This window comes from Neolamprologus multifasciatus, chromosome 19 (assembly GCF_963576455.1).
Source record: "Neolamprologus multifasciatus chromosome 19, fNeoMul1.2, whole genome shotgun sequence".
Lineage (NCBI taxonomy): Eukaryota > Metazoa > Chordata > Actinopteri > Cichliformes > Cichlidae > Neolamprologus > Neolamprologus multifasciatus.
In genome coordinates this window covers 25065311-25080469 of record NC_140457.1, presented here as the reverse complement: position 1 = coordinate 25080469, position 15159 = coordinate 25065311, and the positions used below count along the sequence as shown (strand labels likewise).

The following is a 15159-nucleotide window of genomic DNA, read 5'->3' as shown; positions in this document are numbered from 1 at the left end:
TATGCCCATTATTCTTTTTATCCTTGCTGGCACAGTGCATTGCAATACCAGTTGGCTGACTGGTCCACCACTTTTGCTTCAAACTGCAGCTTTAGAGGTTTTTCCCCCTGGGACCCTCATGATGTTGACACTTGTTCTTTGCCTCAGTGGATGGCTGTGAAAATGGATACTCAAATTTACATTACCCTCAGGAAATGCCTGATATCGTTGGTGATCTGTTGACTTATCGGTATGTGCCATCGTCAGGCAAAATTTATCTGTCTTATTATCTCCAAGTTAATGTGATTTCTGTTAGCCTGGGCTGCACTTTGTGTTACGTTCCAATTAGCAAATTAGTCTCAATTGTCATCCACCTCATCCTCCTGCTCCCTTTGACTCTGCGTACCAAGCTCTCCTGTGTCCTTTCTCTCACGCTGAGAAGTCTCAGAAGATTAGTACTTGCTACAAACCTTTTTCCTTTCTTTTGTTTTTCATCCCAAGCTGAATGTGAAAAAAAGGAACATGTCAAGTCTCCCTGCAGTTTCCCTGCAAAGCTGTCAGGTTGTGTTTGACAAGGTTGTGATGCTGTCAGGAGTCACTGGAGGAGTGGGTACCGGTGTTATCCTCCGCACCCTGACTGATGTACAGTGTCAGCTCCCCGCCTTGGGAGTCAGTTCTGGTGCTGCCATTCTGGTGTGTTTTCCCTTTTTACAACGATCCTGCACCCTTCCCCCTTCATTGATATATAGGCACCTGTAAACATGTGCGCACACATGCACTGATGTACTCCTGCCTCCTCAATTCAATTCAATTCAATTTCTTTATTGTCCCACAAGGGGAAATTAGTTTAGCAGCAGGATAAAAATAAACAGAACAATACTATAAAATAATAATAACAACAATAATGATAGAAAGTTCAAGGACAATTATTTGCCATTAAGGAGACAAGACGCAGTAGGGATAAAAGAGACCTGGAGTCTCTTAGTCCTCCTCGGAGGTACTCTAAAACGGTGGCCGGAAGGCAACAACTCAAACTCACTGTGAAGTGGATGGTTCACACAATTAATAATAGAATGAGCCTTTCTAAGCACATTTCTATTGTAATTGGCCAAAAGTCCATCTTGCTAGCGCCCTGAAATTTTGCTAGCAGTTACCAGAAGTCCCAACCGATTCTTATTCTTCACCGTCAGGTTACCAAACCACGCAGCGATACAAAAAGACATCACAGATTCGATAAAACTTCTATAAAACAAGGACAACATCTCAGATGAGACATTAAAAGATGTCATTTTCCTTAAAAAGAACAGTCTTTGTTGAACTTTTGTAGTAGTGGCATCAGCATGAGATTCAAAACAGAGTTTATGGTCAAGTATCATGTGTGTTTCTTTTAATTAATTAATTTAATGTGTTCTCAGCGACATGAAAAACATGGCCTGAACATACAATCGAAGCCTTAGTGGATCTATTTGTCACATTAGCGTGTTGACATCTTTGTGATTTAGCTGTGGCTGCTGCCTCTGACAGTGTGACAAACTTTGCTTAATATTTTTGACAAAGTGAGGAATCAAGTTTTATGCAGTATGAGTGTACTTAGCTTATACAAGTTAAAGTATTTTTTGTCCGTGATTAGGCTAGCACCTTATACAGTGATGGTGCTGTAGAGAAGCTCTAAAAATGTTGTATTAAAGTATTCTCACAAACATTACAGTTGTTACATATTAATAACCCTAACGCTATAAAGCTATGTAGAATCTGAAAAAGCAGTGGCACCAAATCACTGAGTTGTTCCCTCAGTTATGCTGTAACAGTATTCAATCAGGGCCTTTTTCCAGGAAGCAGGTTCATCAAACTCTGAGTCTAGCCATAAACCGAGTTCCCTTTAAAAAAAAGGGAGATCAGAGTGAATTCAATAGACTCTGAGTATGATCATCTTGAGTTAACTACATGCATGCGTAGAGAAAAAAACTCCTCATCAGTGGAGCTGTAATAACACGAGTTATAATTATGGGTAAATTGTACCAGTGCTGAATATGAACATGTGCCAGGTAAGGCCCAGAATATTGATTTAAGAAAATAAAAATAAAAAAGGGGAAAGTTTAGTTCACTTTGTCATCATCAGACAAAAAAAAAAGTTGCATACAAATATTTACACTTTTCGTGCTCTCCATGGTCACCATTTATCTTAGCTAACGTGAGTTTTCATTTGCTAAAGCTGCAATCTTAATTTGACATCACAGTTTGTGTTTCCATCTAATTATTCAGCTGCAAGTTAACAGAGGAAAAATGTAGGTGACAGAAGCTGAAGATAAAAACATCAGACATGCAACAGTTAATGGACACTTCATTTTTTTAAATGAAATTCAATCAGCATTTAATATACTGATGTGCTGTGACAGTCTGATTTTTAATGTTAGAGGATTTAATTATTTCTTCCATTACTGGATAAAAATGCTTAATGAGATTTACAGAAAAACTATGCTTTGTTTCCCAGTTTAACCTTTTTTTAATCTGATGTAATATCAGCCTTTACTGATAGCTGATAGCTGTCATACAGTCAGTAGTAACTGTTTCACATTTAACTAAAAAAAATGCAGCTTTCCAAGTTTTGTAAGACACGTCTAAGCTTTTATAGCGCTGTCTACTGTACATCAGCTAGATTTGACATATTTCATTATAGCTTTGGCGAGATGACCTATTTCAACCCATAAGAAACCAAGGTCACACAGGTGTTCTTGTTAAAGTTTTGACACTGACTCTCCCATAGTTTTCCTGACAGTAAAAACTGGTCTGGGCTCTTACGGGTTAAAATCAGGAATACAGACAAAATAAGCCCGCCTTGATTCACCTGAATGGGAAGAGCTGGGAAATTACCTCATCTGAAATGGATCTGGGCCTGATCTGGTCTGAATCTATGATCTTTATCCATTTTGGATCTGCACTGGATAGTTTCACTTTTCCTGTACGCCATCCTATGTTAACCCCACAGATGGTTGTGGAGGAAAATCTCAGTCGATCAGCAGTTTCTCAAACCAGCCTGCCTGGTACAAACAACCATGTTGAGAGTTACTTAAGTCATATTTCTTCCCCATACTGACACTCGTGACCTGCTACCAGGTGATTGTCTGACTATATAGTTATGTTAACAAGCAGTTGAACAAGTGATAATAAAGTGGGTGAATATTTACTGCCAATAAAGAAAATGCATTTTCGTGTCTGTCAGTTTTGGATGCTATATTAAAAGTTTTTGAGAGTCATAGTTCATTAAAAGTCAAAAGCAATGGTTTGTGTGTATAAAACACAACACTAATTTACTTTTATTTATTTACAGTTAATATAAGTTCAAGCTAATGTAAACAGGGTTGGTTTGAGCAGAAAACAGTTTAGCATTTAATACTTTTAATCTTTTAATTTCTGACATTTCAACATGAAATTAAACATAATGTTAAAAAGGAATGGACTATTAAAGAAATGGCGTCTTGTTCTAGACATGCATGTAAGTGCGTATAGTTTGACCTTTTAAAAGACGATCTCCTTGGTAACAAAGCTCCACCTCGCAGGTGGTGGTTTGACTGGCATACTCCAACTTCAGACCAGCTAGTGCACTGTGGTGTATTTCAGTACAGTACAGCTCATTAGAGGCCACAGAGAGGATGCAGCCTTTGCCTGCTGTGCCACAGAGCACACAGGGGGGTACTGGGTTCAGCAGTTTAGCCCGCCTGGTGATAAGGGGGGTGGGAGAGGCCGTTTGTAGGGAAGGGAGATTCGCTGCTGCAGGCGTTGGTGGAGTTGGCTCGTGCTGCAGACTAAAATTCACTCTGGGCTCCGTCTCCGGCTGCTCCCACAGCGCGGCACGCCACAGCATGTCAGCGTCATCAGAGTGGGAGAGATTGCAGTAAAACTCTAACAGGGGATTTCAAATTCATTGTGTGCTTTCTTGACACCGTGTCCCCGTTTCACCTAAAAATAAACCATTTATACACATTTATTGGTCTAAACCTGGATGTTTCTGCACGTGAGAAGAGATTTGCATTCTTTCCTTCATGTTTCCACTTAAACTGAGCTTTAAATGGTGCTTCTCCCACGAACCTAAACATCTGGATCGAGACAATTTTCTTTGCACGTGGCTGATTGTGGTTATCAAGGTGAACCAGCTGGCCGGTGCTCATTCGTCTCAGTATCATCCACTGACTGAAGCAGTAAGAAAAAAAAGAGGAAAAAGAAAACACAGGAAAGCAGAACTATTAAAAAATAATGGTCACTGTGTTGTTGTTGTTTTATGGTAGAGTGGCTGTGTTGACTGCTTTGCTTTGTCAGCACCTGTAAGTGCTTCACAAAGTGCTGTTACCTCAGCCTCAGGCGAGACAACATTTCAGGCTGACAGCTGATCACAATGAGTGACAAGTACTGTGGCAGGAACACAAGTGCCTCAGGCACTAAGTGTAATCCTTCAGTTTTTTAGCTTGACCAGTAACAGCTACCTTTACTCAAAGTGGTTTTGTGCTGTGGAAATTACAGTCCGGTCTGTTGAGAAGAACGGAAGTCTTTTTAAATGGTGACCTTTTTTTTAAGGAATACAATATTTGAGAATGTGGTAAATGGTTCTTATATAGCTACAGCCACCCTAGCCATCCATTGTGTTTAAAAAATGCATAGATTTCATTTCATTTGTTGGAAATCTATCTGTGGCAGGGTGTGGCTTGGGGCTCAGCTGCAGGGGAGGCTGAGACACACCGGAGCTCCATCAGCCAATTACGTCTCACCTATAAAGAAATGTACCGGGACCTGAGTTAGGGTTGTGTGTGTGGCTGGCAGCTGAAAAGCTGCGACCGTGTATTAAAGGCACGAACAGCCAAATAAAAGGGGTCAAAACGTGCGAACTGTGTGGTCTGATTCGTCACTCTGTCTCACTCTCCAAGTTAGTTAATTGTAATCCATCTTTGGGTGAGAACAACTTGTCACACACAAGTTTTTTACAACTTGAAAAGCTCAAGGAACCTTACTAAGCACTGATATATTACAACAAATTGTGCAATAGCTACACTATATGTAAAAAAAAAATAGGACCACACTGTTGAATCTTTGAATTCGGGTGTTTTCAGTCCCGAAGCCACACGTGTATAAAATCACAGCACCTAACCATGCAGTCTGGTTTTACAAACATTTGTGCTGTAACTGAATGCCATCTTTGTAACAAGTGTGTTTATAAAATCAAAATTATTAAAACTAGAAGACATAGTGAAATTACAGACATTAACTATTATGTTTAGGGCAAAAAATAAAACACTACCTCTTAAGTTACAAAGTTTATTTGTATTGTGTGGCAGAAGGAAGTTTTATTTTAAGCACCGGTTTGCTCGAACCACACAAAGGCAAATGTGTCCAACAGTCACAGGCATAAGAAACTGGAATTCTCTCAGTGATCATCTTAAGTGTTGTACAAATGTTTCTGCTATAAGAATAAAATGATAAACCAATATGAAGAAGTTGAAAATAATAGAATTTAATTGTAGAAAAATGATCCTTTTAGTTTGAGATTTAGTGGTATTGCTCATTGTTGAGTATATTGTTCTGTTTGCTTTGTTTTGTTTTGTTATGTGCAGAATATTGTCAGAGTGTAATTTTGGTTGTAAGTGCCTACTTGTACTATCACAGATAGGGGGCAGATGTCAATAAGAATTTATTCTTCTTCCTGCTCCTTTTCATGCATGGAAACAGTGTTACTTTAATTGAAAGGAAGGTTGTGTATGGGAAATGAATTACTGCTGTACCATGTGTGAAACAAAAAATAAAATAAAATAAAAATAAAATAAAAAAAGTCTGCTTGTATTCCACGATCAGCTGGAAGTGGCATTTCTGCAAGGTGAAGACCCACAGCAGCTCAGTCATGAAGTGGCAGACCACGTAAATTTACAGAGCAGGGTTGGCGAGTGCTGAGGCTGGGAAACGTTTGCCAACACTCTGCTGACTGATTATGGTATTTCCATCAGCACAAAAACAGTGTGCTGGGAACTTGACGGCATTTCAATGGCCACAAAACACTCATTTAACAATCTGACTTCCATTTTGGCTAAATGTCCAAATTATTGCTTGGATTTAGGGTTCTTTTGCCAAGGTTTTCATTACGCAGCAATATTGTTAACATTTGTTGAATTTATCTTCTAAGTCATAAAAATGATTGGGCTGTTTAATTCCACTCAATTCTTAGCAACAAACATGATTTGCTGCAATTTGCTTCAACCTGCGCCATACTTGGAGGTAGAGTTAATCTTTAAAACCGTCTGTGACCTCTTGCCAAACTCTGTTGTGACCTCTATATCTCACCTCTTACAGGACATCTTTTTTCATCTGCACTTCCAGGTATTACAAAATGAGAAAGAATGATGTGCTTTTGCACTGCATGTATACTGTACAAGTCATGTGTCCGACATGTGCTGTTTATAAAGGCGTATGTCATGCAATGCAGTTTGCTGTGTGTAGTATTTTCAACCAAAATCTAATCTCAGACTCTACTTTGTTTGGTGCGTGCACTAGTTCCGCTCCTGTGTTATTTTTAGCCGAATGCCTTTTTCTTTCTTTTTTTCAATTTCCATTTCAAGTCTGATAAATCACACGGTTGCTGCATTCTTGTGAAACATAGGCAGACGCATTAACCGTGAAAAAGACCGCTTATTTTCTTGTCCTGCAGTTTCCTTTCATGCTCTCTGTGAGGGGCCTTTGTCCTTTTTTTTGCCACAATGTACAGTGGAAGCCTGTGGGCTGTCAGTATGTATTTACGTGAATGCCAGCGAGACAAATTCTTTCATTTTGCTTCATGATGAAAGTGTTTGTATGAAAAAGAGCACATTGGCTCATTTTCTCTGCCAGCGGCTCGCTGTTTTTCTGTTAATGTATTGTGCTGCTCTGTAATGCATGCGCATTTTACCGTGAACTATTCAGCCATTATAGGCAGCACAGAAAAACAGTCACACAGAATGATATGAAAATGATAAGAATTACATCACAAAGGAAAGTCATTCTTTGTCACGGTTTCTAACATAAATTCATATACAAGATTTAAGTGTTAGAAATAGTTCAGGTTTCACAAAATATCAGGTGTCGTGATGGATCTCCCTGTTTAATGCTCACATTCTGCGATTTTTGGCCCATTTTGAGCCGATTTTTGAGTCGTGCGACCGTTTTGGCGATCGGCCCGATTTTGGCCTTCATCGTGTGTCGTGCATCGTGTAGTATACGTGGGGTAACGAGAAGCGATTAACACCTCACGACCAGCTCCCGATCATCAATTGCTTGGTCGTGAGGGTGTCGCCACAGTTTCTCACACTGCGCACGCGCAAACACAAATGTCAGCGAAAAAGACGCCGCAGCACGGCAGTGCAGCGTGTGATCTGGACACAAGCGATGGAGGCACTTGTAGAACTTTGGAAAGCTCATCCGAGCCTTTTCGATGTGGCCTCACAAAATTATCACGACCACAACAACCGTGAAAATAGTTGGATAGACATTGCTGCTCAATCACAGCTGCCTGATCATGTTTTTCATTAGCAATTTAGCAAAGTTGATGGCGGTGGTGTGCGTGTCTGTGTGAGTGAAAGACAGAGAGGGAGAGCGAGCGACAGAATTTCATTTTATGGACGCACAGTGTGAGCACTCGGGTCGCATCAGAGCATCGGGTCGTATAGTGTGAGACCTGCATCGTGACCTATGAACTTCTAACCCCTGCGAGTCAATCGTACAGTTTGAGCAGGAGCTGAATCGCGCGACTGAAAAAAAAAGTGTGAGCCCGGCATAAGAGACTATTAATTTGCTGTCTTATGTTAATTTTTTAATACTATTACAATCATGAGTGAAAAGGATGCTTAGTTAATGTAAGCCTCGATCGCAGCTCCTGGTGGTCAGCTTCATAGTAAATTAAAACTACTTGAAAAGCATAGACAGCAAGATTTTTATTAGTAATGATCTAATTTATATTGTTAGCAGCTTGTTAGCCAATGTAAACGTTGCTTTTCTTTGGACATTTTGCTACTTTTTCATGTATTTTCAGTCTAGTCCTTGTACCTTTTTCAGAAGAATGTTTAATATTATCATCATCATCATCATCATCATTATTATTATTATTGTGATCTAAGATAAGATAAGATAAGATAACCTTTATTAGTCCCACACGTGGGAAATTTGTTTTGTCACAGCAGGAAGTGGACAGTGCAAAAGTTATGAAGCAAAAATTAGAATACAATAAGAATAAATACAGTACACAACTGTACAGAATAGAATACAATAAAATACTATATACAGTAGAATAAAATAGAATAAAATATACAATAAGAAAAAAATAGAATACAAATGCTATATACAACTGAGTAAAAATACAATGATGCCAGAAAAGATTATTGCACATTTGTGGATCTATGAGCCATTCAAGTATAAAAAGGCACCCAACTCAAGGTGTATACTCCAGTGTTGTCTAAACATTAAATTTGCTGAATTAATTACTTGCAGCCTCTATCAAAAACATTTTATATGTTCCAGTTTTTTCAGCTGAATCTACAAAAATGCCAAAGATAACACATCTTGAAAGGCTTTGTCCCCAAGGTGATTTCTTATAAGTTAGAAACTCAGCATTGTGTCCCTAAAAATTCTGAGGAAGAAGGTTTTTAGTGTTATAATGCATTAGTAGTGCTACATTAATGTGGGTCAGCATTGAGGGCCTCTGCTGTCTCCCTTGCTTGTTGAAGTTATTTGGGTTAGTGTGTTTTTTTTGGCTGATATCCTGTCTCACTTGTGCAATGATGTCAGTAGAGTGACCAACTAGGAGTCTCAGAATATTGTGTTTTTATTATTATCTCATATCATTAATAGGTACATTTAGCATCCACTGAGCAACATTTTTTAATCAGTAGGCACCTTGACTAAAAATTGGCAGTTATGCGCCAAATCAACTCGAGCTGCATCGTGTCCTACACAGTAATTTGTCTCATTGTTTCCCCAAACTGGTTGCCTTACTTTCCTTTTGACAGTACATTTATGTTCATGAGTTCCCAGCTGTACCTCTGACAGCTGCTACTGCTCAGCATCACTGCATGTTACTTTAACCCCCTCCCCCAGCCAGCATCCACCTGTAGGCTCTGGGGCTGTATTTATTCATCACTTCCCAATTGCTCCATGTGTCGTATTTGTTGTACTCCGCTGCAACCATTTCAACACATTTATGCACAGAATGTTGTTTACACAGCGATATCTATTTACATGTACACAAGTGAGCACAGCTGTGTTCTTGTGAATGAAACATAGGAATAATATTATTAATAATAATAATGATGAGTAATAATTATTTGTAATTTAACAGTTTAATTGTAACAATCCAAAGTTTGAGGAAAGAAAAAACTACACCCTTTTTTAAAAAACAACCCCAAAGATAACAAATTAAGCCTTTCGAGATGGGATGTGAATTTGGTAAATGGACAGGTAAAGCACTTTTTTCTGTTGAGGATGTGACAAGTTGTTCATATAGCATCATTCAAATTCCAATTCAAATTTTATTTGTCACATACACAGTCATACACAGTACGATATGCAGTGAAATGCTTAGACAACTGCTCGTGACCTAAAGATAAAAGGAAAAGGCTATGAATTAGATAGGAAATAAATAGGAAAATTAAAAAGGGGTAAATTTAACTAGGAAGGAATAAAATACAATAAAATATAAAAATTAAAGTTAAAAATGAAATAACTGTACAACACAAATTAGAATGAAGGGTAAATTTAACTGGGAAAGAATAAGATAAAATATATAAATTAAAGTTGAAAATAAAATAACTGTACAACAAAATACACAATACACAGTATAGAAATATATAAGAATGTATGAGAAATATAAATATATATATACACAATAACAGCAGCTGTACAAGTATTAACTGGAAATGAAGAATATAATGTCCAGTGTTGTGCAAGCCACATTGAATTTATACTCTGATGGATGCAGGGAGGAACTCTGTACCTTTTTCTGTATCTTGCCCACAAATACTTCAGCATACAAACTGGAGAAGCCAGGGATTGATTCACCGACCTTCCGATCGGTAGCCGACCCAGTCTTCCGTCTGAGCTGCAGGATGTTTCGTGGGTTTATATGTATTTTTGTGTAAATATGAAATTAGAATCTTCAAATGTATTAGCTGTAGTTGTTAAAAGGTAACAGGTAATATTACAGCATATGCGTAGGAAGTATACAGGTAATATTAAAGCGCACTGATGTAGAATGTGAGGTAGAAAAGATAGGAACACACTGCAGGGTTTATGACGAACAAGTGAAATTGATCAACAGCCAACAAAATACAGTATATTATACAGTGAGTTACACAACCAATGCTAGTGTACATATGCTGCAGCAATTTTCCTGAAGAAAATATACTTTAAAATATTCATTTTAGCTAAAAAGTAAGGCTCATTTTCTGTGGTTGTGCAACACCAACTTTAAAAATGTATAGAAAAAGAAAAGAAGCCTTAGAAACTGAAGCCGTACAGTAAGTCTTACAATAGCTGCAGCAGCAGTTTTGCTCGAGGGAAGCTGAGTGATTGGGTTTTGGCGCTCAGAATAAATTGGATGTCGTGTTGATATTCATCCTGTATTGACATCAGCACAGCATTGTCTCAGGCTTTTCTACACCGCTGCACAAAGAAGTGAGCGCCTGAGTTTCTCTCCGGGAGAATGAAAGGAGGATGTTCACATAGCTGGAGGCCTGAGGGTTAAAAGCCATTTCAAAGTCTGCTTTTTATTCGTAATGGTTTCTTCAAAGTGCCGGGTCGATCACGACGTGTGACTACTGTAAGTGATGTGCCCCTGTTGTGTGACCCTTGTCTCTTTGAAATATTTGATTTTATTTTTAGAGCAATAGAGCAGGAAGCACCTGACCTCCAAAACTGTTTGCTCTCACTGAGAAAGGTGCGGCCATCATTACTGAAATGACGTCTGCTGACAAGGCTGTATTTTTAGGTAGACTTACAAACTTTTATATGAATCTGTTTTTAGTTAATAATTACATTTTCCAAAGAAACTGCAGCTATTAGTATCTTTATTTATTGGAATATTTCTTATGACCATGTTTTAAAAAATGACAAAGACGCACAAACACGAGGGCTCAAGAAGTGTTCGTTCATCTTAATCCTTGTTTTTCTAGTTTTTTCTATGAGATGAAAGAATCACATGGAAGTCAGAGATAGGACCAAAGGCTTCAGTTTAAAAGACCAAAAGAGGAAATCTAACAATACTGATTGGGAAACACGGGATGGACAATTAACATGGTTTGATCCAGATGTGTGAGATGCATCTTCAGCATTTCTGTGTTTGTTTGGTTATGGACGGCTCTTCTCTACCCTTTTTCTTCTTTTCAAATGGAACAATTTACAATGACAGTTCAGTTCTGCCATTTAAACACTGATTTTCACGACTATCAGGGTGTACAGATCTCTGAGTGTTGCATGCGGTCGACCGCAGATGATGGTGTGAATAAGTATCAAATTACTGGGAATTTTCCTAGGAATAATGTCTGGTTGACTAGTACATACAGACAGCAGGTTCCCTAAGCCTTTGCTTTTTCACAAGACAAAAATGTGCAAAATTTCCAGTGATTCCTGTGTGGTCAGGGCACACCTGATGGCTGTGGGTTTTGCGCTGTGTTTACATGAATTAGTGAAATGGAGACAAAATGCCATCTTTTTGTTTACATGAAGACAAATAATGTATTTTACTAAGAAGGATTTTGCTGCTGTGCTAGAAGTGTAAGTGATGCTTAAATGCTGCCATGATCTTTTCATAATACTAAGTGGCTTCAGTACAATTGGCATGAAGAATGTGTCAGTGGTTTGAAAAATATTGGAATTATGACAGTAGTAGGTGAAAGTCCTGTTACTTAATCCATGGCTCTGACCTCCTAAAGCAAACTGTGTTGCTTTGCAATGAAAGCACGATGATTCAGTAGACAACATTTTGTGAAAATCTGATGAACTGCTGTGAGCCTTGAGCAGGGAAACTGCATGGACAGTGGTAACATACAGCTGCCTGGGGTCTGACTGTGTTTGTGTAGCTCATAAAGTATCAGCTGACATAGATGATAAGACCAGTTAAAGTGTAATGACTGTGATTTTGGCAATAATTGACTTCTCATTTTTTCAGGATGGACCAAATTTGCACGGCTCACACGTGCACTCACCAACAACCGCAACACCCTACAGCAACTGGCGCCTATTGGCAAACATGAAGTCAGCCATAAACAGTCCAGACTGGCTGAGGTGAGCACATACGTTATATGAAGAACATTTTTACAGTTCTTTTTGCAGGTACTTATCCTAGGTCCGATTAAAAAGTTACTCAGTGCCACCTATAAAAAAAAAAGACCCAAACCAGTTTTGGCACATCGCCCCTTCAAGGTAATCATCTCGTAGATTTGGGTTTTGCGTAATGGATCATCACTGGTGATAAGAACCAGACCACAGATTATGACCCAAAGATGTACAAGTGCAACAGGACTTCATGGAGTGATATGCATTTGTGTTTGAGACATTGTAACTGGCCAAGAAGGGGACATGTGCTCATCTATTTATTACTTTGTTATTTTCAGAATGTCCTGATGTAGGAGACGGACTTATGTCCATGTCTTTATAAGATTGGGCTTAAGACTACCCTGTTTGTCAAAGCTTGTAGCTAGGGCTGGATCAGGTGACACTGAACCTACCCTTAGTTATGCTGCAATAAAGTTAGGCTGTTGGTGGCAATTAATTATGAGCTATTATTAATCTCTGGCTCTCTTCCACAGCATGTCTTTTATCCTGTCTTCCTTCCCTCACTCCAATCGGTCGCGGCAGATTGTTGCCCCCCCCCAAGCCTGCTTCTGTCAGAGGTTTCTTCCTGTTAAAAGGGAGTTTTTCCTTCCCACTGTTGCCAAAGTGCTTGCTCATAGGGCAGGGGAGGGCAACCTCAGTCCACGAGGGCCGGTGTCCCTGCAGGTTTTAGGAGTGTCCTCGAACCAACACAGCAGATTTAAATGGCTAAATTAGCTCCTCAACATGTCCTGAAGTTCTCCAGAGGCCTGGTAACGAACTAATCATGTGATTCAGGTGTGTTGACCCAAGGTGAGCTCTAAAACCTGCAGGGACACCGGCCCTCGTGGACTGAGATTGCCCACCCCTGTCATAGGGGGTTGCCTGATTTTTGAGGGTGCTCTGTATTATTGTAGTATCTTTACAATATTAAGCACCTTGAGGCAACTGTTGTTATGATTTGATTATTAGCTTGCTCAACTTTGAGGTTTAAAAAGCTTTTTTCCCCACCTAAATTGTACTTATGCCGTGTGTGCACAAGGTTTCACTAGATACAAATAGTTTTTGATCTGGCTGAAGTTGGTGACACAAGCTGAACTGCTCACACAGATAGAAAATTTGCTGGTTACCTAGCAATAGCAGCTAGCTGGCTAATCCTAGCTGATAAAAAAAAAAATGTATTATTGCAAATTTAAGTGCATTTTCTGTTTGCCTGCTAACCTTTAAGCAGTGCAAAATCTTCTATTAATTGTTCCATTTAAGCAGCAGCTTAGTTCTTCAACTTAAACTGAAAATTATTCCCAATTCTTCATTCTGCAAACAACATAGTCGCTAACTGTAGCTACCCTGTCACACCAGAAGGAGTCTTCTGTATAAACACACCCTTGAAATATTTCTGCACCAAAAAAATCCCCGTATAAAAGATTTATAGCCTCCTTCTGACCATATTCCCAAAGCTCTAAAAGAGAACATCAACCTTTACAGTCAAAAACATGCATACACAGTCACAGACTTCACCTTTTCCTAAACACGCACACCACCCTCCCCATAACTGCTGTTATTGGAAGTAACACATTCCCTGCTGCTCTGAACTGTGGGCACCATTCAGGACAGGTGGAGAGACAGAATAGGGTGGTGCGAGCACTCCAAATGATTGTGCTATAAAGTTAGAAAATGGATTGCAGGGTGGAAAGAAGATGGTTCATTTTCCCAGTGTTCATCAACCTGTTTTATTCATGAATGTTTGAGGAAGGTGTGATGCCTTTAATCAGAGTTTGTTTGAGTTTAGTGCACGAGGCAAGAAGTTGTGAGGGTTTCTGGGAAGGTGTTACAGACTCAGGTGTCCTAAAGGTGAAAGAGAGGTGAACTGAGAAAGGTGGCGAAAAAGAACTACAAAGAGAGGGAAGAGAAAGGAGTGGAAGTAGCAACTTAAGAGGGAAAGAATGGCATGAGAGAAGGAGATGTGGGAGAATGTAAGAGCAGTAATGTTTAGGAGAGAAGTAGGAAGGAAGGATGGGAAAAAGAAATAAGTTAGACCTGGTATAACAAGCTAATGCACTCTCTCAGCCGTTTTCCTGGCCTGGTGCTGGATGGGTTGCAGGGTAATGTGTTGAGGATGCTCAGCAGACACTGCAGGTGAGCCATCTGCTCTGCAGTCTGAAAGGCACAGCTGGCGTCTGTCAAGGATGCTGTTGAGTGTCTCACGTGTAAGCAGGGATGTGTGCGAGCGTTTTTTTTTCTTCTCCTCACAATGCTTCTGTGGGTTAATTGGCAGCCTCATTTCTGAGCTGTGGTGCAGCTCTTGACCAGTTTGACTGACAGCTTTGATGAAGAGAATTCGAAGTGACTGAGCTCTGATGTTATGAAGCTTGCTGTTAAACCTCAGCTCTGCCAATCCATCGTTTTATTTAGCATCAAACTGAATCCCAGTGTGAGGACAGTTTGGGCTAACTGAGGCCACGCTGTCCCAACTGTTTTGTCAGGAGAAAATGATGATGACATGCAGTATCAGTAGTTTAGGGTCATTACTTGTAGTCATCGCAAATACAATAATACCAGAACCAGAAGAGCTGTATTGGTAGTAACTATAAAAACAGCAATTTTACTATTAGAGTTGTATTATTACTAAATATGTATATTTAACAGGCTTCTTTCACTGAATACAGAAACCTGTTAATGTTATGTTTGCAGCGGCAGAATATATTCCAGCTCTGTAGCTGACACAAATATTACGAATATTATTTTGTATAAATAATGAGTCGAATGGTTAATGTGTGATCTGCATGTGGCCTGCAGACGAAATCAAACTGCAGCTGCTGGATTTAATGGAGAGGTGGCTGAGCTTGGCAAGGGTGATCATCACCACGC

The 15159-nt window shown here is 39.4% G+C and overlaps 1 protein-coding gene across 3 annotated transcripts in view; it reads left to right on the top strand.

The window, feature by feature from the left end:
- The window catches only part of kcnh5b (potassium voltage-gated channel, subfamily H (eag-related), member 5b), a 199346-nt gene that overhangs the window by 18456 nt on the left and 165731 nt on the right, over positions 1-15159 (top strand). For all 3 annotated transcript variants that reach the window (XR_014871273.1, XM_085144145.1, XM_085144144.1), the window contains exon 5: positions 12149-12264. Coding sequence is in view for 2 of the 3 variants with exons in the window: in XM_085144145.1 (XP_085000271.1) it covers positions 12149-12264 (116 nt within the window). In the remaining variant the exon portion in view is untranslated. The remainder of the gene's footprint in view (positions 1-12148; positions 12265-15159) is intronic.